General features: G+C 48.7%; 1 protein-coding gene across 24 annotated transcripts in view; it reads left to right on the top strand.

Moving 5' to 3' along the window:
- Positions 1-25,919, top strand: part of Tacc2 (transforming acidic coiled-coil containing protein 2) — a 212,040-nt gene that overhangs the window by 131,856 nt on the left and 54,265 nt on the right. For 3 of the 24 annotated variants that reach the window (XM_048455164.3, XM_048455163.3, XM_085693213.2), the window contains exon 1: positions 9,514-9,669. The exons of 19 other annotated variants lie outside the window; for them this stretch is intronic. In XM_048455164.3, coding sequence (XP_048311121.3) covers positions 9,602-9,669 — 68 coding nt within the window. In that variant the 5' untranslated portion in view covers positions 9,514-9,601. Of the gene's footprint in view, positions 1-9,512; positions 9,670-25,919 lie in introns of those variants that run through there. 2 more of the 24 variants (XM_085693212.2, XM_048455165.3) reach the window with 2 other exon arrangements.

The following is a 25,919-nucleotide window of genomic DNA, read 5'->3' as shown; positions in this document are numbered from 1 at the left end:
GACACACAGGCGGACACGCTCATTCACTCGCTCTGCCCGCAGACATGCTCTCTCTCCGTCGATTCTCATGGCTATTTCTGGCCCGGTGTTCTGGGTTTCTGCCTTGAGTCAGCAGTTCTGAGCTGCTTTGCTTGGTTTCTGCAGCACTGCTCACGGGAGGGGGCGGGGAGTGGGGAGTGCAGTGTGCCGGGCTGTGTTGCTCGCTGGTGGAGCTTGGAAAGGAATCTACCCCAGGGTTAACAGGCTGCCACTTCTTTGCTCTCACTGGGGCTTGGGGCTTCTGGATTGGCTGTTTACCGGGAGGCCTGTCTATCCCGAATGGCTTCCTTGCAGCCCCTAAAAATTCCCGGAGCCGGGCAGGTGACCATGCTCAGCCTGTTTTTCCAGTCTGGCTAGGGGAACCAGCCTTGCATCCATTCTGGCAGTGTCCCTTCTCATCTCTGTTTACACCCTAATGTTTTCCTTAAAAGGCCTTTTATCCCTAAAACAAAGTAGCCTCGCAGGCCAGGAGGCATCAGCACTGGAGGAACTCAGAGGAGCCACACAGCAGACATACTAAAACTCTCTTGAGAACCCAGACCTTCTTTCTTAGCTTGCCTATGAAACTTTCCGTTCTTTCTGTAAAAGGCTACCAAGGAGAAAGATGGCCAGCACTGGTTGCCTGTTTGATCCTAGACAGAAGCAATCACCTGGCCCAGGTGAGTCCATTGGCACAGAAAGAAACTTGACTTTATTTCTAATTAGGAGCCTGGGCTTTGGAGGGTGGGGTTTTACTCAGCCAAACGCCTGTCTTGGGTCTCCATGTTTGTCATTTGTGTTCAGATGGATAAAGTGAGTTCTAGGAAGGGTGTCTGGCAGAGCCCGAAGAAAACTGTTACCCGAGAGAAGCTGCTTAAGATGAATCCGCTGAAGGAATCCAGATTCTACCCTCAGGAGTTAGGGAAATGTCTGAAACTTTACTTTGAAAAAGGAAGTCAAATGGCTGACGGACTGAGTTTAACACACTCTAGAGCAGTGATCCTCAGCCTTCCTAACGCTGCGACCCTTGGATACAGTTCCTCATTTGGTAGTGACCCCCAATCGTGACATTATTTTGTTGCTTCTTCACAACTGTAATTTTACTACTGCTATGAGTCGTGATGGAAGCATCTGGTATGCAGGATATATGATATGTGGGGGTCGTGGCCCACAGGTTGAGAACCACTGCTGTGGCTTTTGATGACGACCATCTGTTAGTGCTGACAATGGATGGAGATTTGGACATGTCTTTCTGCTGGTGTCAGAGCTGCCTGTCCCTTACTTTATCCTGACTTTTGCTGCGCGTGTAGGTGATTTTTTACAGTTTCCCAGAGTCTTTGGTCCTTTCATGCTCCTGTCTTCTCTCAGAAGCTCCCTGTGGTCATCACCCTAGCCAGGTTCCACTCTTCACACAAGGCCTGCTTGTGCCGGTTGCTGTTTCTCAGGGACGTTGGTAAGCTTGAAATCTTTGGCCAGGCTTTCTTCCATGTACTTCACAACAGCATGTGTCTTGGGCCAGCCTGTGGCTCTGCCTTGTGGTCGGAGGCATTGAGCATCTCCCTGACAGTCGGCAAGAGGCTAACTAGAAGGACTGAATAGTTGAGAAGTGATCATGTTTATTAGGGGCTTTGCAGACGGAAATGTGGCCCCGGTGGTACCCGCTGCTTCCTTGTATGTAACCTTGTTGCCATGGAGACATGCTGGCGCAACTAGTCAAACATCAAACCTTGTGGCTATGGAGACATGACAGGTGGGGCTCTCAGTAGAGGATGGAGCAACCAGACCTACCTCCCTAGGAAACTTCCTAGTTTTCTGATGTTGGTTTCCAGGGGACAGCTCAGTAGCTTCTGGTGTGCCTACTGAATACTGGATTGGTGGTAGACTGTTAGAGAAGCCGTCGTCCACCGTACACATTCAGTCCCCAGTAGAGGACTTGGGAGAGAATGTGTCAGCAATGTCAATAACAAGAAAAGCTCTTCACCCATGGAATGATTTTTTTTTGTTACTATTTAAATGTTTTACATATTTGTTGTGTATGTTGGTGTGTGTGTGGCATGCACACATGTGTTCTGTGTATATTCACATGTGCGGGGGCACATGTGCACCCAGCCTTTGGGTGGGTCAGAGGCTGATCTTGAGTGTCTTCCCCGGTTACTCTCCACCTGATGTACTGAGACTGAGACTCCAGTGAGCCAAGAGCTCACCCTTTTGGCTAGTCTGTTGGATGTTGCAGGTTGGGCTAAAAGAAACAGAACCTTGCCTAGCCTGTTCTTTAGCTGTGTTTACATCCTTAGCATTCTCTCCTGGGCTGTTGTGTGATCTGACCTATTTTCCTTTCCTACATGCTTGGGTAATTAGCAGCTCAGGGGTCCACAGCATGGCTGGGTAAGGAATGCCGTTAGGGCAGATGTAGTCTTCCCTGAAACCAGGACAGGACACTTAGGTTTATTTCTCAAAGTGTCAAAACTACTTCAAACTTTCTTTGAAAACAAACAAAGAATGTTTGAGACAGGGCCTCATATAGTCCAGACTGGCCTTGAACGTGACGTGCGAATATAGGGTTAGGGTTAGGGTTAGTAGTCTTTGAAAGATATGAAGAATGCCTATCTAACTGAAATATATCTCTATATATCTAGAAAATCTAACTAACATGACTACAAGCTTGACTATTATTGATGATTATCCATTAACCTATATTTCTTAATTATACATTACATTTTTAAATGAAGTACACAATCACAATACCTTCATCAATATCAAAAATACATATAACAAAATTGACCTTAAATTTCTATCAGTAAAGCAAAATTTATACCAATGTAAATTATTTATATCAACATCATATCCCCTTTAAGTGTAAAAGAACATTTATAAACAATATTTGGGAACATGAGCACAGTTATTTCTCTCCAAACTGCTTCGTCCTGAATGGGGGCACTGTTAATCAGGTCTTTCATGGTGTATCCAATGTGCTAGGTTCATCTTAGTCGGCAGTTGAGTGAAGTAATTTTTTTGAGGGTGTTCACAGCAACCTTTCAGAAGGGCTTCTATATTGGGATAGAAGCAATCCACAAGGTCTCATCCTCTGTGAAAACAAAAGAAAACCCTCTTTTCCAAAGCATCATATCCTTAGACCCAAATTTTGAAGTCATAATACCCTTATGATATCCATTCTGGTTTAGCTTGGCAGCCCATACAATGAAATGTCTCTCTGTACTTAGCTCCTTCACAGTCAAAAAATTCAAAGAAAGCACAATAATACAAAGAATCCAGGCTCTCTGTGAATTTTCCATTTTTACGTGGCTTTTTTTTACTCTATCACTTTACTTTATTCTGTCTCTTTAAAGACTTTACCCTTTTTTTTAAAGCATTAACTTTACTTTATGACTTTTTAATACTCCTTTTCTTCTCTCTCCCAAGCCTACATATGTCTATCTAACACTATGACCCATTTAAAGGTCTTTTATGTCTGAATCTGTCCTATTGTGAATCTGTAATTCTTTACTGTCCAGGAACATTTTTGCTTTGCGCTTTTAAATCACTAAGCGCTTAAGAATCTAAGCTATGTGGGCTGGAGAGATGGCTCAGCGGTTAAGAGCATTGCCTGCTCGTCCAAAGGTCCTGAGTTCAATTCCCAGCAACCACATGGTGGCTCACAACCATCTGTAATGAGGTCTGGTGCCCTCTTCTGGCCTTCAGGCATACACAGAGACAGAGTATTGTATACATAATAAATAAATAAATAAATAAATATTTTTTTAAAAAAGAATCTAAGCTGTGACATTCCTAGGTCAAAAACAGGTACTGCAGGCATACCCCGCCCAGTCCAACATGGACTGGAGCCGCTTGTGCCTCTGAGCCATGCTCATTGCACCGCTAGCATGGCGGAGCTGCTTGTGCCTCTGAGCTGCAGCATGCAATGTCCCCCTTTTAGGCACACAGCGAGTCTAGTTGCCATCAAGCAAATCATAGCACTTTACTCCAAATGCTCCGAGCCCAGAAAGCCGGTGTTTTAAAACCGTCACTTTTTAGTAGACCTGATCCCGCTGCCTACTCAGGGAGGAGGAGCTGAGCCACGGGCATGGTCTCAGCTACTTTACTCCCAATCCCGTGTGAGCACATAAACATCCAAGCCCACGAATGCTCCATAGCCAGAGATTGCACCGGCGGCAGGGCCCAGGAAGCCTCGTTTTAAAATGGCACAGCTTTTCTTCTGTTGCTTTTGCTGAATCAGGAAATCTCTCTACAGCATGCCCTAGCAAACAGCAAAAAACTGTGTTAAACTCTATATTTGTGTCTAGGATTCCTTTTTAAGCCCTCTTAGGTTTTACGTGGAGTTAGTTACCATGTTGGAGTGCCACTCTGTAGGAAAAGGAGCAGCGGGCTGCTTCCCGCCACCCAGATCCCGGCTAGCTTTCCCTGAAATAATTACAAGGAAACTATATTCATTTAAACACTGCTTGGCCCATTATATCTAGCCTCTTATTGGCTAACTCTCACATATTAATTTAACCCATCTCCATTAGTGTGTATTGCCACTTGACTGTGGCTTACCGGCATGAGTCTAACCAGCGTCTGTCTTGGAGAGGAGAGCCATGGCGTCTGCCTGACTCTGCTTTCTTTCTCCCAGCCTTCTGTTCAGTCTACTCCACCTATCTAAATTCTGCCCTATCAAAAATCCAAGGCAGTTTCTTTATTTGACCAATGAAAGCAACACATGGAAAGAAAACCCTCCTACACCAGTCTTCTGCACAAGTAGAAGGACTACCAAGCCATCTCTCTAGCCCTAACGGGGTCCCAGATCCTTGCTGTGGAATGTGGAGCCTGGATCACATGGTTCATCTTGTGGTTACAGAGCTTTGTCTGGCTTACTGACAATTAGTAACGTGAGAATAAGTTATCTGAATCACTATATATAGACCAGGCCTATAATATTATAGGGGTGTTAATATACAGTAGATTGCTAATTATTTCAGAAATGATAGAGGCGTTTCCTGGTTTCTCTGGCTTTCTAGACTCTCGTGGGACATCAGTAGGCTAGGTGGCAGTGGAGCCTGCCCATGTGGCTTGGCCTTCCTTCAGGCTTTATACTCTGCATGTGGATAAGGCTCAAAGCCCTGCGCAAGGGCTGTTTGAGGTCAGGTCTTATCAGTGTTTGAAAGTGATGGGCATGATCGATGTGTCCTAGGGAGGAGGTGCTCTGCTGTTCTTCAGAGGGAGGCCAGGATGGAGACTGGACCAGTGTCAGGGCGGGAAGGATGGGAGGAACGGCCGCCAGCATGTGAAAGTCAGGAAAGCAGAGTGCTGAGTCCCCTGTGCATTTTCTGCATAACTGAAGGTACAGGAATGGACTCTGAACGCCCAGTGTTGACCTGGGCCTGGCCAGGGCCTCGGTGCATGCTTGAATAAATGAGGGAACAAGTGACTGGGACACTGTCTGTGGCGTTTTAATGCTTCTTGGTAAGCCCTGGTGAATTTCCTATCATGCAATTACATACGGATCTGTGATTTGACTTTATGTGATTTGGGGAAGATGAGGGAGGTAGGAAGGGAAACAGAAGTAGAGTATGGAGTCACAGCCATTGAGGGAACTGGACTTGGGTCCAGCCTGTGTCTTCAGGTCTCCAAATGCCAATGTCCAGTCATGCTAGACTGCTGCTGTTGGAGTTTCCTTGTATGAGTCCAGGCTTTCTGTCATTGCTGTTTGTGTTACCTATGCTTGGTCCCATCCATGGCTGCTGTAACCAAAGCAGCATGGAGGAGGGGCTGGAGAGATGGCTCAGTGGTTAAGAGCACCACCTGCTCTTCCAAAGGTCCTGAGTTCAATTCCCAGCAACCACATGGTGGCTCACAACTATCTGTAATGAGATCTGGTGCCCTCTTCTGGCCAGCAGGTAGAGCACTGAGAATACTGTATACATATTAAATAAACAAATCTTTAAAACAAACAAACAAACAAACAAAAAAACCAAAAGCAGCCTGGACTCAAGATCAGACAGCTAACATCTTTTTCTCCTAGTCCAGGGGGCTGGGTGTCCCAGGTCAGGGTGTGCACATGAGCAAACTCTTTGAGGCTTTGTATGGCTTACGAGTAGCTTTCTTCTTGCAATATTTTTATGGGGGTGTAGGAGATTACATGACTCTTTCTTCTTATAAGGGCACTAATCCCATTATGAGGGGGCCCACAATGATGTTATCTAACCCTATTCATCTGCCATTGACCCTTCCTCTGAGTTCCAGTATAACAGGGCTTAGGGGCTTCTGTGGAAATTTCAGGAGATACCTGGAGGCCATTGCACAACCCTTTCCCTCCCCATTTCTTCAGCTTTGCATTTCCTGTGGGCTAAATTACCAAAGAATCAAGTTTAGTTCAAATGGCGGGCATGGTCAGCATCAGAAATTAACTATGGGTCTGAGTGGCTGTTCAGTAGGGAAGCACACAGCACAAATTTAGCTGTCAGTAACTTCCAAGGTGCCCAGTGCTCTCTGTTTCTACCATGGTTTGGGGGGCATAGATTTAATATCAGCAAGGTGATATTATCCGCTATATAATATTTCACTATGTTGTAGCTGTGGGGTTGTTGGGATTCTAACTAGAAGCACTAGACTGTAATGATTATTGTTATTCTTATTGTTATTCTACGCAGGCTAGACGCACTTGACTGTAATAATGCTTTATTGTTATTCTACGCAGGGAAAGGAGGACCCGGTCCCAAGAGTCTATGGATTTTATTTAGCCTAATTTCTCCAAAGCCCTTCCAGAGTATGTTCATTTTTCTGTGTCAGTTAGTACTGTGGACTGCTTGCCTAGGCATTTAGCTCAAGGGTGAGGGGAGAAAGCAGGATTTGAACTCTGGTTCATTTCAAAGCCTTTGGGATGCTCTGACAGCCCTGTGACTCCGCATGCCGTGCACAAACCAGGTTCAGGCTCTGTCATCCCAGCCCTGGGAGTCCCAGTACACCAGTCAGAGACCAGGAGTGGCGTAGGGTGGAGTTAATCAATGTGACTGTGTTGGGAAGAACAGATAAAGGGTTCAGCAACTCCAGGTCTGTCTTCCATGCGCTGATAGAAACTTTGATATATTATAAGAAAAAAAATGGGGAGTGGGCAGAAGTGGGGGGCTGGGTTTGCCTCACTGAGAGAGTCTGTGATCCTGGCCAGGCCAAGAGACCATTATCTCAGTTTTGCTTTTGCCTGAGGGTCTGAAGAAGTTGCTGTCACTGGCATCCCTTGAGGGGGCCAGTCTGGCTCCCATGAGGTACTTCCCTGCCACTCTGAGGGGGACAGTCTAAGTCCCATGAGGTGATGTCCTCCCCCTTTGAGAGGACAGTCTGAGTCTCATGAGGTGGTTCTCCCATTCCTGATGAACCTCACCACTATGGTCAGTCTCCTCCTTTAGAAGGTGATGTGTTCTGCATGCCACACTACTGCTTGGTGGCCCTTCCTGTTGGTTCTTTGTCATTAAGATGTTTACCAGTCAGTCAGCCCAGAATCCAAGGGCACTGTGGAAGAATGATTCTAGAAGCAGAAAGTTAGAGAGGCAAAATAGAGCCATTGAGGGTCAAAATGGGGCTTGTGCAGGCTGAGGACACCTCGTTTTACCAGTGTGTAATCTAACTGAAGTCTGTCTGTCACACACTTCTCAGAAGAATCTACATTAGTATTGATATATAACACACTGTAAGGTTCTTTTGGCTCCTTAACTACAGAAGGAACCAAAAAGATTTTTTTAAAAAAAAAAATAAAGAACCCCTTCCCTTTCCCTATGAATGTGTTTGGATAAATAAGTTGCAGGATCCCTGTCACCAGACAACACAACTGTTGACAATGAGTGTTGGCCTCCCTGGGAGGTGCTGCCCTGCTGAGAGTCACCTATGCCACAAGACTGGCACCATTGTTCCCTATTTTCACTTAAATACAGAAGGAAACCTCGGCGTTTCCTGGAGATTTCATGTCGCTGATTCCTGGAAGCAGTTTTGATGGGAGAGTGTTTTGACACAAAGAAATGTGAGCCAGGGAATTCAGCTGGCCCGGAGCTCCGGAGCTTGTGGCAAGTAGCAAATTCTGTACGTGCTGACCTGTGCCGACATCTTTAGCCACACTTTAGGAAAACAGTACATTGGAGGAAATCTTAAGATGTGTTGGGTAGCTTTATTTTGGTTTTATTGTATGGTTGATTGGTTTTACGTTCATCTCATCATTTTGGGCCGTGATGTATGTATTTCTTTAAGAACTGCCTTATAAGCAGAGGAATTGTGGGAAAAGCCACGTGAGTCCGCTTTCCCATAATTAATTGTGTTTGAATACAGTTGTTCAGGGCTCAGAAAGCCAGCCCACCAAATGTGAGGCAGACAGGGGTGAAGAGGTCCCCAAACCACTTACAGGGAAAGAGAATGTTTTTCAAGTAGCCTTTCAAGTAGTGAGAAGGTCCAGAGATCAATCAAACGTTCAGAGCTAGAGACCTGGCTGCTTCCCAACAGGCAAATGGGGTCTGGCCCTGGGTTTCGCCAGCACCTAAGCCAGCCTGTGTTTCCGATCAGAGGTGAACCTTTATATGTCCCTCACAGCTACCTTTCACCTGCATATTCTTGTTATACAGAGGTCCCGACTCAGGAGCATAGCCTCTATGGCATAGGCCTTGTCTTTGTAGAAAATTCTTCTGGTGGCCAAAGACCAGACTGCAGACCCAGTCCCTGAAGGTGGCCCTATATGCCTCTTTCTCTCCAATTTGCCTCAACCTCCGCAGACTTTGGTCATACTAAGAAAGTATACCTGGAGGGAGGCCTGGTCTTGGTGCGCTGGGAGCCGGACAGCCATGCCAGGTCGCTGCCCCCGGGACAGACTTTGGTTCTATCCCCAGCTGTGCTATCTGAAGAAAGTTCATTCAGGTGTGCAGCCCTCAGTTTCCACTGTAGCCTGTTTTACTGGTTCCTGAAGCCCTCCTCCAGTCTGGGGGTGGGAGCCGGAGCGAGAAGGGACCTGTCCCCAACTCTGTCTATTTATTGCTAGACGAGGGCCTCAAGTTGCCTGTGAGCAGTGCATTTACATCTCAAAAGACACACTACCCTAGCAGGCGTTCTGGGCTAGTCTTGGAGGCTGCGGCTTGGTGTGTGAGTAGAAGGGAGGGTCTTCGCCTCCTCCTGGCGTTTCCGGAGCCAATGTTGGAGCTTTGTGAAGAGGCAGGCGTCTGGCCACTTGGTGGTGGTGACATCATCAAGTCCCAACACACAGGCTGAGCAGGGTCTTTAAGAGGGGAAGATCCTTTCCGATCACGCCAGTGCATGGGCTCACACTGCCTCCTCTCAGGCAGTTCCACGCACACCGGCCACGCTCACGCGCACACCTAGGCGCGTGCCCGCCAGCTGCACTTGCGCGTGCACACTTCCTCGGTGCTCGCCCCCCTGGGCCGGCTCCGGCCTCGAGCCGCAGCTCCCAGTCGCCGCCACCACCACGGATGCCAGCAGCTGCTCCCATCTGCAGTGCAGCAGCCCCGGCCGTCCGCCGGCCCGCCCCGGGCTGGAGGAAACGCATCAGGACGCTGGCCCTGCCCGCGGCTAGCCTGCAAGCCAGGGCTCAGCGAGGATGGGAGGGTCGCAGTCCCTGCAGCCAGCCCCAGCCAGTGACCTGAACCTGGAGGTTTCTGAGGCCATGTAAGTGCAGTGCTCTGCCGCCCGGAGCCCCCGTGGGGAGGAGAGGCTGCCCGGCTTTGTTAATGCTTCTCTTCCCCCATGCCGTGCAGCGTGAAGCCTAGGCTGGCCTGGGTAGCCTTACAAAGCTTTACCTGGTGTCTTCTGTTTGTAGTGTTTTGTGTCCTAGCTGGACTGAGTGTCTTGCAGCCCCAGGAAGCAGAAATAGCCGTCTGGAATTCGGTTTTGGTTGTTCAGCAGCAGGGTGCATGTTGGGGGCTTCTGCGCTATCGGCATCTTTTTCTCTGCACTCATTCCCCCTGGTATTTCCTGCTAGGGAACCGGAGGCATCAAGGAGAGAGGGCCTCCTCCTAGGAGAAATATTGTGCATGCTGGCATCTTTCTACCCTGGGAACAGGTCCGGGTTAGCTATTGGCATGGCAGGACAGATGGCGTGGAGCTTAGAGTGCGTGCATAGCCGGTCTAGTCCAGGCATCACCCTGTACCCCTGCTAACACTGAGGACAAGGCCGCTTGCTATTATTAGTATAGACAGCCAAACAGCCTTGTCATTGGTGGAGGCAATGCCTGACTATGCATCGATCCAGGAATCGGATCTTTTCTCTAAGCCACAGTGCTAATGTGATCAGAGGTGGCCTTTATGCTGGTGTGCATCTATTACAGTTGCTGTTTCTGTTATGGTTTGCTTCATTGTGAACCCAGGCTTGTCTGGAGGTCGTCGGCCTGCCAGGTCCCAATTGGACAAGTAAGGCTGCTGTCCAAAGTGGGCCTGCCAGTTCACTCCAAGGTCTGCTCCTCTTTTCCAAAGAGGAGACTATTTCTAGAGGCTTGAGGGGTGGGGGTGGCAGAGTACTGTGGGTTCTTATAGTTGATATGCAGATTAAAAGATAGCAGGGACCGGTATACATTGTGGAATAGGGTTTGGGCCCCATGATAGGTGAGTGGGGGGGATTCCACCCTTCACTGGTCTTCAGTGAGAAGCTGGACCCATGTGGTGATGTAACGCTGGGCTGAACCGCGTGGTTTTCCAGGCCTTGGCTTTTGAACAGCTTGTCACTGCGAGGAGCAGGTGTGGAAGCACTGTTTGTCTTTATCCATAACTTGGGAATGCAGAATCTTACAGTGGAGGTGTGTTGGGCTTGGGAGTTTTATGATGCCAACCCGCACCCTGCTGTCCTGTCCATTCCGGGGCGGTATTGTTAGGTGCCCAGTGGGACTCAAGAGGGGCACAGTGCAGCCTCAGTTTTCGAAGTCCCTGAACTGGAAATTGGCGAAGGACACCAGCTCTGTCGCTGGCACAGCTGACACCCACCAGAGCACTGGAGGGACCAAAAAGGATAATGCGACTCTAGACTTGAGTACTCTTCGGCTATTAAGTCCCCTGGTCGCTACTGTCCCTACCTTCTTTCCTGGTTGAGTTACTGTCTTGTGTTCTGGAAAGCTGAGGGTTGAGTCTGGAGAGTCTCTGTTAGGTAGATGTAGTCCTTTTAGACAACAGGCTTTAAGAGTTTGTCCCAAGGGGACGGTGGCAGTAGAGTAAAACTTGCGGCCCAGTGGCCACTTTTGGAGGGAAGCTGCTCCTCCAGTGTTTCCATGGTCCACTCAGTCTTGTTTCTACCACAGATTTCTGAAATGTCTCTGGGTACAGTTGTTAAGATGGTATATTTACTCATTCACAAAAATCCCACCCTCCATTCCCCAGCATAATTGTAAAGGAGAATCAGAGGGAGGGAAATAGTCTGGGGGAGGTTGTTCCTAATAGCGAGCCTTTGCAACCCATCTCTGAGTAATGGGGACACTTGTTTCCCCTACAGATGTGCTCTGTCCAACCAGAAGAAAAAAAGTAAGAAAGGAAAGAAAGAACGAAAACTATGTTAAGAAAGCAGCCCTTCCCTGTACAGACATGGCCTTTTCATAGTACTTAGTGTGTATGAGAACACACGCCCACGAATGATACAGAAGCGGCAGAGACGGGCCTCTACTGTGAGATGATGGGTCAGGTGTGCAGGATGTGCAGGCTGTGACAGCAGGAGTATAGAGTGAACGTTCCCACTTGGGTGAGAGCAGGGTTCACAGAGGACCACACATAAAGGTGAAAGTGCGAGAGAACTGGAATGTGACCCAAGGACTTTCTCTCTTAGATTTGAATGTGGGTGCCTGTAGGTGGTTTTCGTAGTCCCAGTCGACAGGTTTGTCTGTCTCAGAGAGCAGTGGGGCCAGGGTGGGGGAGGGAAACTGGGGAACCCGAAGGCATGTGGGACGAAGGGAGTAAAGCAGAGAGCTAAGGTTTAAGGTAACCCTTGCAGTCCCACAGTGGGACACACACTGGAGCATTGCGCCCCCCCCCCCCCCGGCGGAGGTGCAGGATCTCAGGCTCCACCCAGATCCCAATCTCCTTTTTAACCAGTGCTTATTAAAGATTCCTGCGAGGTTTGGGGTAGAGTTTGAGAAGCCCTGAGCTGCTCATGTCTCCTCTGTCCAGGTCTTTGTGAAAGCCGTGGCTGCTGCTTTTGATGCTCCTCTCCTGTCTGGGAAGGACTCACGGCAGCAATAACCACTTCCAAATGGGAAATGGGTTGTGAGGAGGGGGAGACTCCCACCCTGAAGTACTTATTTCTCATCAAAGATGAATGAGGTCTGTTGATGAGCCCCATATTCCTCCTCCTCTCCAAGGGGAACCCCTGGGGATGTGGCTTCCTCTAAGTGAAGCAGCACCAAGCACTTTGTCATCAGTTCCAGGGACTTCCCCCGGCTTAGCCCCCTGCCCCCAATCAACCGAGGCATCAGTGCAACCTGAGACAGTGGGCAGGGTTCTCTTACAGGGTAGGCTGTTGGCAGACTCTAGGAAACAGTCTGCAAATGTGGAGAGCCATGGGTCTCTGGTCCCCAGAGGAGCCAAAGAAGCAAGAAGGAGGGAGGCTGTTTAAAAAAATTGGCAGAGGAAGAGATACAGAGGGACAAATAGAAAGCAGAGGTTTAGGGGCTGTCAAAATGCTCCCCACCAAGCCTGCAGACTTGAGTTGGATCCCTAGAGCCTACATGTTGAAGTAGATTTTACTTTGGATATTATTACTGGGCGCACTAGGAGTCGTTCCCTGCCCCCATCCCCCAGTTCCCACACATTGAATAGGCCGCAAGTTATCTGTTAAGTGGGGTGTAAGCTTAAGTCCCAAAGGCTCCTTGTGGGTGTCATCTCTTCTGGCATCATTCCTAGATAGCTGCACCCTGGCTCTATGGCCTCGTGCCCAGATCCACAGGATTCTGGCCCTCCACCATCTTGGAGGTTTGCTCCTTGGGGGTCCTAAAGGCAGTAACATTCCAAAGCCTTCCCAGTAACTCCTGGGCTTGTAAGGGGTCATGGCAGCCCATTCTGCTGGGGTCTTGGGTTGGGGTACCATGTTGCTCATAGCCTAGGGTTTCAGGTATTGATCCAGTATGAACGACTCGGCAGGCGAGCGTTACATCAAAGTCAGGAGATTATGGGTCAGTGCCTCTCCAAGCTCTGTGTTTCTTTCTACTATCTACAGTCTGTTTCTGTGACTATATTGTTGGTTGCCTAGGAAACCACATTAGCCTGAAATATGATTGGCTCCTCTTGTGAGATGGATTACTGGAGCCTGGACAGCCCTGCAGGTCAGCAGAGGGTGTGGAGCAATTCCGTCCTTGCCCCTTAAGCTTCACAGGGTGGACTTGGCATTGAGAACCGTTGTCCCTTGAAAACCAATTGTTCACAGGCTCCTGCTTTTGTTTCAGAAAGGGGAGACCCACTGAACACAAAGCACCGACTAAGTCAGGCCTGCTCTCACACGCCCATCCTGTGTCGGTTGCGCTTGCTCAGATGACTTCGCTCTGTTTATATTTGTGAATTCTCTTAGCGGTTGCGTCTGCGGGGCAGGTGGGTGCAGTTTGTCGGTGCCAGACGTGGGAACAGAGCTGGATGAGGCAGACTCCATGCCAGGAGGGAAGAGCTCTTTACTTTAGCTTCGCTGAGGAGACCCAGATTCAACAGAAACTTTTGTGCACTCTCTGTCTGGCCTTTTTAAAGACAGCGTCTTGTGTATTCCGGACTGGCCTCCAATTTGCTATGTAGCTGAGGATGACCTTGAGTTTTTGATCTTCCTGGCTCTACCTTCAGAGTGCTGGGATCACAGGTGTGCACCACCCCGTTTATGGAGTGCTGGGTGTTTGGTCCTTCTGCATGCTAGGCAAGCACTCTCCCAACTGAGCTGATCACCAATCTCTGCAGCTGTTTTGTTTGTTATATAAATATATTAACCTTGTAGGCAAATTTTCTAGATAAGGAAACTGAATCCTCTGAGTGGTTAAAATCACAAGGTTAGAAACTGTTAGGGGTCAGATAGTAAACAGCTCTGCTCCTACAGGGCAAAAGCTGCCATTGATGATACGTAACTTACTGTTCCAATAAAACTTTATTCATAACTAGCAGGCGATGGGTTATAGTTTGCTAATGTCTCATTGTAAAGATGATTGACACGAGGCTCAGACCTGAGTTTCTTGCCTTGCCCAGGATCTTCGAGCCCTCGGTCCAGGATGTGCTGATAGCTCCCTCGTGCATGCCCTTCCCCTCTGGGCACCATTCTTGTCCAGCTTCACATCCCCTCTTGGGTTCCCCATGGAGAGCTCAGGCTTACTGGGTCCAAGAACTTTGATTCCTTTCTCCTCTCAAGAGCAACACAGGGCTGGGTGCCTGCTGCTCAGAGATTGGGAACCTGCCTAGCCTGAGCACCTCCTAATGCAAACAGAAAGAAAAGTGTTGGAGAGGGTTCGGTGGGAAGAACCTGCAGAGATCCTGGTCTCCACACAGATGGGGTCGGTTGGGGCCTTAGGGAGATGACAAGGACCTGGTGTGTGGGGGGGGGGACTTGCGGCTCACTCCTGCAGTTGTGAGGCACATCAAGAAGTACTGACATTTGTGAGACAGGCAGGGAGCTCACACCTACCCTGAGTTAGGCTTGGGTCTCCCAGGCTCCAAGGCTATGAGAAATAGCATCATTATTTTTACCGCTCATCTTGTGGTGTTTTGTTTTAGCATCACACAGACTAAGACAGACACCCTGGGGTGAATTCCACACCCACCATCGTGTGCCAGTGCTGTCCACCTTGGCGCTTCTTGTCACCAGGACTCACCGAGAACTAAGGGCTTGGGGGCATCTCCAAGGCAGGGAAGATTCCTCATTCACTATTCAGGGTATCTGGGTGCCCTTCCTCCCTGAGTCTGGAGCTCCCAGGTGGTCTTGGAGGACCATGCCCAATCTTGGCCACTATAAGCCTTTTAACCCCACAGATCAGACAGACTCTTCCTGAGGTATCTACCCCGTGTGTGCCAGAGCAGATCACAGTCACTTTGGCCAGGCCTCATTGGCCCCTCACTCTCTGGGCCACCATTATAAACTGTAGAAGGTCGTGTGCACAACCGCAGCTGCCGTGTCTAGCTGTATCTCCTATGCAGGTACCTTCCTCTCTGCCCCGCCTCATCTCCCCTCCCCAGCTTCTTCTAGAAGGAGCCTGCTTTCTTTCCCTATAACTCTGGAGTCCTGCTTGCTAACTTGTGTCGCTAACTTCATGCATATTTGGCAATCCAGGTCACTCTGGTCTTTTGGTTTTTAATCTCAATCTCTCTCTCTCTCTCTCTCTCTCTCTCTCTCTCTCTCTCTCACTGTGTGTGTGTAAAAGCGAGTGAAGGTCAGAGGTCAGCTTGTGGGAGTCGGTTCTCTTCTTTCACCCCATGGGGCCTAAGGATCAAATTCAAGTCATCAGGCTTGGTGGCTAGCATCTTTACTCTGTTTCCAGGTTACAGTAATTGGGACGCACAAAGCAACATGATGAGACAATTTCTTCTTGATCTAGGATGAGCTGTATGCATGCCATAGGCCCTTGAGTCCCCCTAGAACCATAGCCCAGCCTGCTCCAGCAAGTCCCTCTGTTAGGAGGCATCTTCTGCCACCAACCATTGCCCGTCTTGAAATGCAGTTCCTATCTGGTTAGCTAGGGAGATGTTGAGGGATTCAGGGACACCACACAGTCATAAAGACCACAGGCAGCTCTCAAATCTATGCCCCTCCCCGCAAATCTCCCATGAGAAGAATGTGGAACTCCAAATGAACAGGGCCACTCAGTGACACTCTGCAGGGCAAGGAACACATTTAGACTCTTCCTCCCCTACCTGATTTTTTTCTTTCTCTTTGACTTGAACATAAACCTAGATCTGGCCCCGTGCCTCACATTGGCTCGACTCGGTCCCCTGCCACGCCTTATCCCAACCCAACACACACATCTTGCATTCCCATTGCTTGAGCGAAGCTCAGTGCTGACCGACTTACCTGACCCTACAGGCCCCTTCAAGGTCCTGTCCTTATTCCTTCCTGCTGCCTCCCCCTGGCCAGCAGGGTCTGTGGAAGCATCGCTTCTTCCTAGACTGCTCTAATCTGCTCTCACTAAAGACTCCATGGTCTTCGCTCTTTGCTGCCCTCATCCAGCCACCCAGGGCTTCCTATCTCACGTGACTGCTCCGTTGCCATCGTCCAACATTTCTGACCAGTAGCAACACTACATCTGAGGATAGCGGACAGATTTCTCACACTTCTGACACATGGGCAACTTAAACCACCTCCAGGAAAGCCTGGATGAGCCCAGACAGCCCCATGGTCTTTCCACTCCTCACCCCCACCCCACTATGCCAGGAGTTAAGCTCAGAATCCCGGAGAAGCTATCCCATTTAGAGAAACGGGAGGCAAACAGTGTCTAAGGAAATGCAGAGTTAGTGCCTCGGCCTGAACTGGGAGGTGTAACATACAAAGCCAGGCGAGGTACAAAGGACAGAATGGTACCCTGCAAGGAAGGTCTGCAGGCAGGTTTATAGGGCTCGGTGCCATCCTCTCCTTCTCCACAGAAGAGTCCCCTTGTTATAGACAGCTCAGAAGAGGGACCCCCAATGGTGTCTTCTCCCAGTCCATCAGCAAGTCTGTGCTGCTTTCTTTCCACTATTAAAAGTCACCATCTCCCAGAATCTCACTCAGATAAAAATGCTGCGTTCCTTCTAGACTGGAAGATGTAAACAATACAACACACAAGTGTGCCTGTGGATGTTTAGCTCTGTTTTGTATATTGGTATGAATTTGGCAATCCCATTCATGAATTTGCACAAGCCCATTAGTGCACTAGACTTGTGTGGCTATGTATGAGGAAGCAGTTAACCTGCAAAGGGCCGCTTTTGAGTTCTCAATGTAATACTGTAGCTTTGGACCTGACTTTAAAAATACTCTGTGTTCTCTGCAAATTAATGTTAAGTAACAGGGGGAGACAGGGCTTAGAAACATGACTGCCAAGGGCTAAGAGAGAAAGGGGACAGAAGGTATTGAAAGGAGGACCCAGACCTAAAGTTAGGCTGGGTGATTATGTTGAGGACATCTGTTCGGCTTGGTGACTGTAGACTCTTGAAAATTACTAAGAGTCAGGGCTGGAGATGGCTCAGCAGTTAAGGGCACTTGTTGCTCTTGCAGAGGACCTGGGTTTGGGTCCCATCACCTGCATAGCAGCTCACAACCATCTGGAACTCCAGTTATAGATGATACAGCTGCAGCTATTGGTAGATAGCATTTTTTTAAAAAAAAATCTTTATTTTATGTATGTGAGTGACCTGTCTTCACGCACACACCAGAAGAGGGGAATCAGATCCTGTTACAGATGATTGTGAGCCTCCATGTGGTTGCTGGGAATTGAACTCAGCTCCCCTGGAAGAGCAGCCAGTGCTCTTAACCACTGAGCTGTTTCTCCAGCCCGATAGATGTTATTTTAACTGCTCCCAAAGAATATAATAAAGACCACCTGTGGGACAAGATGTCCTGGATAATTTTGTCTGCTGGGTCCCCAGGTAGGAACATCTGCCTGGAGCTAGTGTCCCCTGAGGGACTTGTCAAAGCACCGCAGTGCCCCTGACAGTAGACAGACTGGGTAGTGTTCTCTGGGGGTGCTCTCCCCTCCTTGTCTTGGGAGCAGTGGGTCAGTCTGTCTGAACACCCTGGGCTCCGTACCGCCTACCATGGTGACCCAGGGGGAACATGCAGGTCACAGATATGAACCACAGTGGCAACTGGTTGGAGAAACAGAGAGAAAACTCAGAACTTCCAATCAGAAGGAAAGGATACCTGCGCTACCCACTGTCACACAGACATGGTGACGATAACCACATGGCCCCACACTGTGAACAGGGCCAGAGAAAACTCACTGGCTACAGTCACCACCTGGCCACAGCCTTCTGTCCTGTCTGTGGAAGCAGGCAGCTGGCAGCCCAGGGCCTTGGAGTTTGGGGGCAGCTCTAGACGGTGCAGCCAGCTGCAGAATGAATGCTTTGGAAGTAGTCAGCAAGCACCACTCAGACACATTCACCCCTCCCTCCCCTCTTGCCTCCCTCCCTCCTTCCTTCCTTCCCTCCCTCCTTCCCTCCTTCCTTCCCTCCCTCCTTCCCTCCCTCTCCCTTCCCTCCCTCTCTCCTTCCTTCCTCCTTTCCTCCCTCCCTTCCTGTCTTTCTCTTTCTTTTTCCTTGCATGTCTGGACAGGAGAGACCCGGGAAACTCTTACATCTAGCCATTGTACGGCACACTCTCTTCTCTCAGCCGCTGAGCACTGAGGTGCCACCTTCCATGGAACGCCCCTTCCTTTATTTTTTTACCCATAGATGGCCCTTCTGGCCTCAGAACCAGGGACTCAAAGGCTCTGGGAAACTCCTAGAAGCTCCCAGCCTCCTCAAGCTCTTCCTTGCCTTTTCCTGCCTCTCGCTGGCTTCTCCGAAGCTTTTCTCTGGCACCTGAAGATGCTCGCTCTGGCAGTTGTCTCAGGCTTCCTGTGGCCCTCCAGTTAGTGCAGGAGACAGGTGCTGAGATGTTCACTGGCATTTGTGGACCAAGCAGAGGCCCAAGACTTGATGCCTGCCCTCCCTAGGGCGTTCCCATCTCCTACCTGGGTTCCAGGTCTTGGTGGAGCAGACAGCTCCGAAGTTGAGGCTCAGAATTCCTGCAGCAGCTAGAAAGCTGTTAAGAGGGGTCAGGGGTCACAGAGAGGGAGAGGCAACCCAGAGGAGTCGGGAAAATCAGCTCTGGAATGCAAAGGCAGTGATGCTAAACACACAAGGCTTGAGTGTTTGGGGTTTCTCTGTGGGAGATCCAGTTTTCTAAAGCCACTGTGACATTTAATCTGGTGGAGCCCCACCCACCAATCACAGAAGACCTAATTCTTTTTGCTTTTTTTTTCTTTCAGTCCCTTTTATCTTCTCTTCTTGCAACCAAAGCCACAGCCACAGGCGAAGCCCAGATACACCTCTTTAGACACCACCAAACCACACACTACACTTATGCACCTGGTCATATGACCAGCCTTGCTTAGAGCACATGATTGAACCACCAGAGCTGAGCATGCCCAGATACAAATACAAAAGGGTGCCTGATCCTCATACTCACCCTGCATTACCCTCCAGTGCATACACACCCTCTGTGCATTTCTGTCCTTCACAGCTCTCCAAGAGACTAATGCTTACTCTGCCATGCTTACTCTTACGTCGCTGTACCCCAGGAAAGCTTAAGGTCACTTATTCAAGGAGTCTCTTCTGGAAGAATCTGCCATGGCCTACAGGTGTGCACATGCTCTCCCTAATGCAAAACTAGCCTCTGGAGGAAAGAAGTATTTTCTTCCAGACCATTCCAGGCACCTCCCTGTAATGCAGAACAAGGAACAATTAGCCGTTCCCATGATGGCTCCCACAGATGACAGTAGTAGGGTGGAGCCTTTGATACAGTTGTTTCTGAAGCTGCAGAGACGCGCATCTGCTCCATATTAAGGAGACCCTGCTGAAGATTGAATTCATGTCAGTGGCCAGCAGAACAGAGAGCAGCTCCTGTGCTCACCTCCTGTTGAACGCTCTCGCTGAGCAGTGACTAGGCTCAGTCTGGGGTCTTCTAGTCTAGCTCAGCCTACATCCCCCCTCCCCCCGATACACGCCCACCTCCCTTAGAACCTTCCGCCCCAATATCCCAATATGAAGAGACATACAAAGGGAAAAATAGAGTCTGGCAACAGCTCAAACTAAGACTCAGTGGAGGGCCTGAACCCAAGCTAGTCCTCTTTAACTCCCAATAAACTACCCACTCCATTTTCTTCTAGGGTACGAATCTGTAATCTCAGCTATTTCCCTAATGGGAAGGATGTCTGCTTTAAGCTTGCCAAATGAGACAGTCTGCCCGAAACTGTGGTTTTTAGCAAATTGCATGTTGTAGGGAGACGATTAAAAGGACCACCGGAGTTCCCTTGAGTCAGGGTGAGAAATCTCAGAGGTTTTTTGGACAAATGACGTGCTTCTTGTGAGACGAAAACGATTTCTGTTTTTTAAAAAAAGTGAAAAAGGAAGTCTGTGGGAGTGGGGTGTCGCTGGACGACAGTGTCCTCCTAAGCCTGGCATAATCTACGGGTGTGTCCAGAGCTAGCCCCGGAGGGAAAATAGTTCCAGAACCCTCAAAGCACCTTCGTGGAATGCAGAGCTGGAACAATTAGCAATCTTGGGAACACAAGAGGGGGAACCCCTGCATCCTAAGGAGCGTATAACAGGGTCAGCTTCTGTCTGGTTGCCCTTGGTGATTCCAGGCAGCCTGGCGACATGGCCTCATGGGTAATGATACCTCCCCTAAGCAAGAGACCCAGGGAGAAGAAGTGACATCTTCAAGCTGTCCTCTGACCTCTGTATGTGAGCCATGGTATGTGCCCAGTACCTCACTCACAAATAAATAAATGCGAAGAAAGTTAGAGCCTTTTTTATGCCAGTCTGCAAACAGTTCCCTTGATCAATAAGAAGCAGCAGGAGTTAAATCCCTTTTCCCTTGCCTTCCTATTTTTGCATATAATGAAAATGAAGAGATGGCTTGCAAAAACAGCACATGAAGCGAAGCAGCCCATGGGTTTTGCCCGGTGCCTGGAAATGCACATTTCTCTCACGGCATTGCCTGTCATGGAGTAGTTTCACATTCTTCTCTCATACAGAATGCAGCTTAGTCAGCTCAAACTCTGACCCCTTATTACAAATTCTGAACTGATAAAAGTATAAAATTAAATTACTTTCCTTGTGTATATTACAATATTAATTCTGACAGCTTAAGGAATGCAGCCGTACAATGCTTATTAATTATGAAATTGAGCATCTGCAGATTTGGCTCTCAATATGGACAGGCTGTTACCAGCCTTGGTCCTTAGTTTCCCCCAAGTAATCGATGCTTGGAGTGGCCATGGCGCTGTGCTTGTAGCTATGGTGTCCTCTACATACTGCTAGGTAGAGGGCTAGTGTTTACCCACTAACACCACCAGCCCTTACAGCGTTAAAACTGTATAATTAGAATTAGTGTATCCTTCCTGTCAACACACTGGGGATACCTAAAGCTAGCTTGTGCTTCCAGTTTCTTTAAAAACCTGGACCTATGAGTTTACTGAACCCCTCTTTTGACGAGAGAGAGAGAGAGAGAGAGAGAGAGAGAGAGAGAGAGAGAGAGAGCGCTAAAGCAGCTGTGGGTGAAGAATCGTAAATTTAAGCACCAAATCCCATTTGAATATTTAGTAAGAACTGTAATCAGGTAATCAGATAGAAGCACTGGCACTGCTGCATATTGGAGATGCAAGATAAGGTGGCCCACTGGAGCTCAGACATGGAGAGCAAAGGAGCAGCCCATCCATCACAGAGCTAGGGGTCAGGGTTGCAGGCTGATGGAGCTATGGAGAGCCATGGTGGCAGGATGGAGGCTGGCCAAGTTCTCCCAAGGCTGGTTCCCATACTTGGGAGAACCAGGTAGACAGAGAGAATAAAGTCTTCCTGAAGGCTTGGGCCGTGGGTGGCAGTAATGATGACCATTTGTTGGGACAAGCGAGGAGCCATGCAGCAGCTGGAGGACTTGACCTTGTCTGGGGTGAGAGGGCTCGCCCTGAGTTCAGACAGCTTTAGGTCACTCATGCTAACTGCTCTGAGATGATCAGCAGGGACAGGAGTGGGTGCTGGTGTGAGAACAGTGACCATGAAGGTGAGAAACCAGTGGATTTCAGACACACGAAGGAAGTGAAGGTTAAAGGTGCCAGAAGGAGGGCAGTGATCCCAGGTTATACTTCAGACAAGTTTTGACTAAAATAATCTATTATTATTTGGTATATAATTGATAACAGGAAGAACATATTTTCATAATTCTAAGATATTCTCAGTCCTTTATATGCCAGTTTGTTTTAATGCAACAAAACCATCAGAGCCATAGCCAGTGATTTAGGTATGATGGCTGATAAGTCACCTTGGATTTCAATTACATGTAATAAACTCCAATAAACAAATATAATTCCCCAAGCATCACTGTCTCAGGCCAAGGGCCTTTGTGACAGTAACCCAAGTGAGTCAAAGCAGACACTCCCAGCTGGCCTGCCAGCAGCGCTCGGCCGCATGAGAAAGAAGTGTAAATCTGACAACAGGACCTGGTTCCTGCTCTCATCACGCTGTCGTGTGCTGGTCGCCAGCTCGACCTTGTCTCTTCTCATTTGATTTGGGTTCACGATCTAGATGCCAAACCTCTCAGACCTATTGTGTGAAGAAAGCTTGGTATGTTCCCAGAGACCAGGCGAGCCTAGAGGACAGAAGCACTTTCAGCGTGAGCTCCGTGCACATGGCTTGGCTGAGCTGAGAGGTTTTCTGGGCCCAACGAACCCACATACGTTGTAGGTGGGTAAAAACACCTGTCTACTTGGGTGGCTTCTGACCAGGTGGGACATTACTGCCTTTGTCCCTGAGGCTGTGACTGGTGACAGCCTGTGAGCAGCTTCTGTCTTCCTGAGTTCAGTGTGATATATCCATTTTTTTGCTCATGTCCGTTATTGTCTTGTTTCCAGTTAGATTTTTACTTTCTCTTTTTATTTATGTGTGTTTGTTGTCTGCATGTGTATATACACACGTTTGTGCTGATGCCCACAGAGGCCAGAAGAGGGCACCAGATGCCCTGGAGCTAGAGTTACATGCAGGCAGTTGGGAGCTGTCTGATGTTTGGTGTTGAGAAATGAGGCACTCCTAACCATTGAGCCATTCAGCCCCTCTGATTAAATTTTTAGCAAATCTAAATTTAAAGTAGAAATTCTGACTGAGGGACTGGGAATATAGATCAGTGGTTGGGCATTTGCTTGATATGTACAAGGCCCTGGGTTTAATAGCGACTTCTTCAAGGCAAAAATAAAGATTGCAACGTAAATTTACTTCAGCAAAGAGTTCAGCAACAAAATGAGATTTCTAGAGTATATTGTACGAAGGCAAGGAAATAAAGGGCAGTCTGAGTGCCTTTTTCTCTTTCTTTTTTTATTAAAATGTGTGTGTGTGTGTGTGCACGAGCGTGTATGTGTTTGAATGCGTGTGTGTGTGTGTATCCACAGTGCACATGTAGAGATTAGAAGACAACTTGTGAAAGTCTGTTTTCTCTTTCCACCGTGTGAGTTTCAGGGATCAAACTCGGGTCTTCAGACTTGGCGACAGGCACCTTTACCTGCTGAGCCATCTGACAGCCCTCCTCCTCCCAAGTCTTGACTCTCCATCTGGCTTTTCTGCCAGTCCTAACGAGATGCAGCTATCAACGATGGGACCATGAGCCCGGGAGCCAAACTCTGACATTCTGTGTCTCCAGTCGTGGGGCCACCAGAATGGTGGTGTCTTTTGAGAGGGCCCTGGAGTGGTAACAAAGGACCGTCTGCGAAGGACGTTTGAGCATGCGCACTTGTACATTCCCGCATGCGCACTTGTACATACCCGCATGCGCACTTGTACATGCCCGCCTGTGCCCATTGCCACACGGGGCTTCCTCCATTCTGGAAACACTGCCTTTCCCGGGAGGCTGAGTTGTGTCTTCCTGTCAGAAAGAGCAAGGCTGAGCTCCTGTGATTCAGCTTCACCCCCATTCTACAGGACATTCTCTCGACAGTTGTCCTGGCAAAGCACCGGCCACATTTTCTCTAGCCTCCCGATTTTCTTTCAAGACCAACTGAGTAGCCTTAGCCAAATAAGATAGAAGATGTGCCCAGCTGGCTCGCACAGTGCATTCCCCAAGTTCCCAGTGCTTGCATCGTCAGAGTTACAACTGCATTGCTGGGGGCTCTCAGTTACTGTCTTCCTAGAAGAAAAAATCCAGCCCGTGCAAGCAGAAATTTATCTAGTAAAGAATGACTGTTCCAAAGGAGGGCAGCAGCGTGGTGGGTGCTTCGTTGTAGATCCTAGTGAGTTTTTATGACTTATTTATGAGGTAAATGCGTGTTTCATGGGGTACCCCAACTACCTCCGGAATTTTAACTACAATTGTAACTGATCTCTTTAGGATATCTCTTCCCCTGTTCCTTTCAAACCCATAAAGTCAGGTGTGTGTGTGTGTGTGTGTGTGTGTGTGTGTGTGTGTGTGTGTGTGTGTGTCGGAATTCCCATGTAAGTGATGTCATAAGGAGGTGTTTGCAGAAGCAGATCTGTGTACGTGTAGGGAGTGATCTAGTGCCCTCATTTCTGGTGTAGCAGGAACGACCTATCTGCAGCCACCACCGGGATATTTAACCTCAGGAGACACAGCTTCCAAATACCGTGGTAGCTCTCAGCTACCTCTTATCATGCCTTTGTGAGGTTGTTCAGGGTCCCATGATTCATCCCTTGGCTGTGGGTTAGGATAGTCTCTCCTTTCAGGCTTAAAGCATTCCTTTTTTGGTTTTTTTGAGACAGGGTTTCTCTGTAGCTGTGGAGCCTGTCCTGGAACTAGCTCTTGTAGAACAGACTGGCCTTGAACTTACAGAGATCACCTGTCTCTGTCTCCCTGCTGGGATTAAAGGTGTGCCCCACCACCGCCACCCAGCCATTCTGTTATATTAAGTTGAGACTTAATCATGAAAGTTGAGGCCAGGGTTTTACAATAGTATGTCAGGTGCACAAATAGGAACAGGGCTTCTGGGAAATCCCCCCCACCCCTGTGCCAACTTCCTTCTAGCTTTACCACTCCTGTCTCTAAATAGCAATTATGGGGAGACTTTTCCTTATAGTTACAGCAACCCCCATTTGATGGACAGGCAGTTCAGAGCTTGAGTGGTCAGGTGGTTTATTTAATTAAGGCTGCACAGTTGTTCATTGATGAGTCCAGGAGGGCTGTGTGTGGGGGCAGTCTGTGTTTGGGCTATCCGCTATCCCCTCCCCTTTCTGACTGCCTTTTGGGGAATTCTGTTTGCCTCATCTCTTGGGGTTAAGGTCCACTGCCTTCTCTTAGCTAAGACATAGGCATACGGCTGAAGATGGACCGATTGAAACTACCTTTCTAGAATTTAAGCCTTGAGCCGAGAGCTGAACCATCTAAAAAATGGCTGGAGCTCGCATTTCTCTCTGCATAAGCTCCCGTAACCTTGTTATAAATTCCACATTTGCCTTGACCAACCCGAAGCCGAGTCTGTCTCTCAGCTGTGCTCAGTTTATCACTGGCTCGAGCCGGAGCGGAGGGATGCCCCACCCCACCTGTCTGTGTTCTCCCTTTTTTGAACCCTCCTGACCTCTCCACATAGCCGCCTGCATCTGAAAATAGAACCAACTCCATGAGCCCAACAGGCCCCAGGTGCTGGAAATCTTGAGCTACATATGCCACCATCTGCATAAATTTTCTCTGGGTGACCATAGGTGTCAGCTTGGAAAATTCTAGCAGTCCGGTCTGCCAGTGACAGCTTTTGTTCATGGACCACAGCTCCTGACCGTCTGTCCCTCAGTCACTGTCTAAGATGAATCTTGGTATTTGGTGATGTTGGAGTCATGTCCCACCTTTACTGTCTGTGTAGGATGACGTTGCAGATCAAATGATTTGCCCAGACTCAGATTGGGCAGATTGAAGTGAAATCTCCTGTCAGTCATTCCCTGGAAAGTTACTCATCTGGCTCAGTTGTCTTAGGCAGGAGGAAGAGGAGTGTGCATGCATGCCTCTGGGTGTGCCTCTGTGTGTGTGTCTTTGTGTGTGCCCGTATGGGTGGGTGGGTGGGTGTTGGCCAGGATGGCTTTTGTTGACAAGGCTGTCTAAAGTTGTCATTCAGTGGAATCCTTGGATGAATAGACTCCAGTATGCAGCAGTTTTAAAAATACACACCAACCCATCAAATGCTTACCCACATGAGATGCAAAGGAAAGAGACTGGTCTGGTGAGAACTCAGCTTTGCTTCTGGAAGGGTTCCCTCTCTCTC

Source organism: Myodes glareolus, chromosome 7 (assembly GCF_982192425.1).
Source record: "Myodes glareolus chromosome 7, mMyoGla1.1, whole genome shotgun sequence".
Lineage (NCBI taxonomy): Eukaryota > Metazoa > Chordata > Mammalia > Rodentia > Cricetidae > Myodes > Myodes glareolus.
The sequence above is the reverse complement of the archived record's forward strand: the minus strand, read 5'-3'. Positions and strand labels throughout refer to the sequence as shown.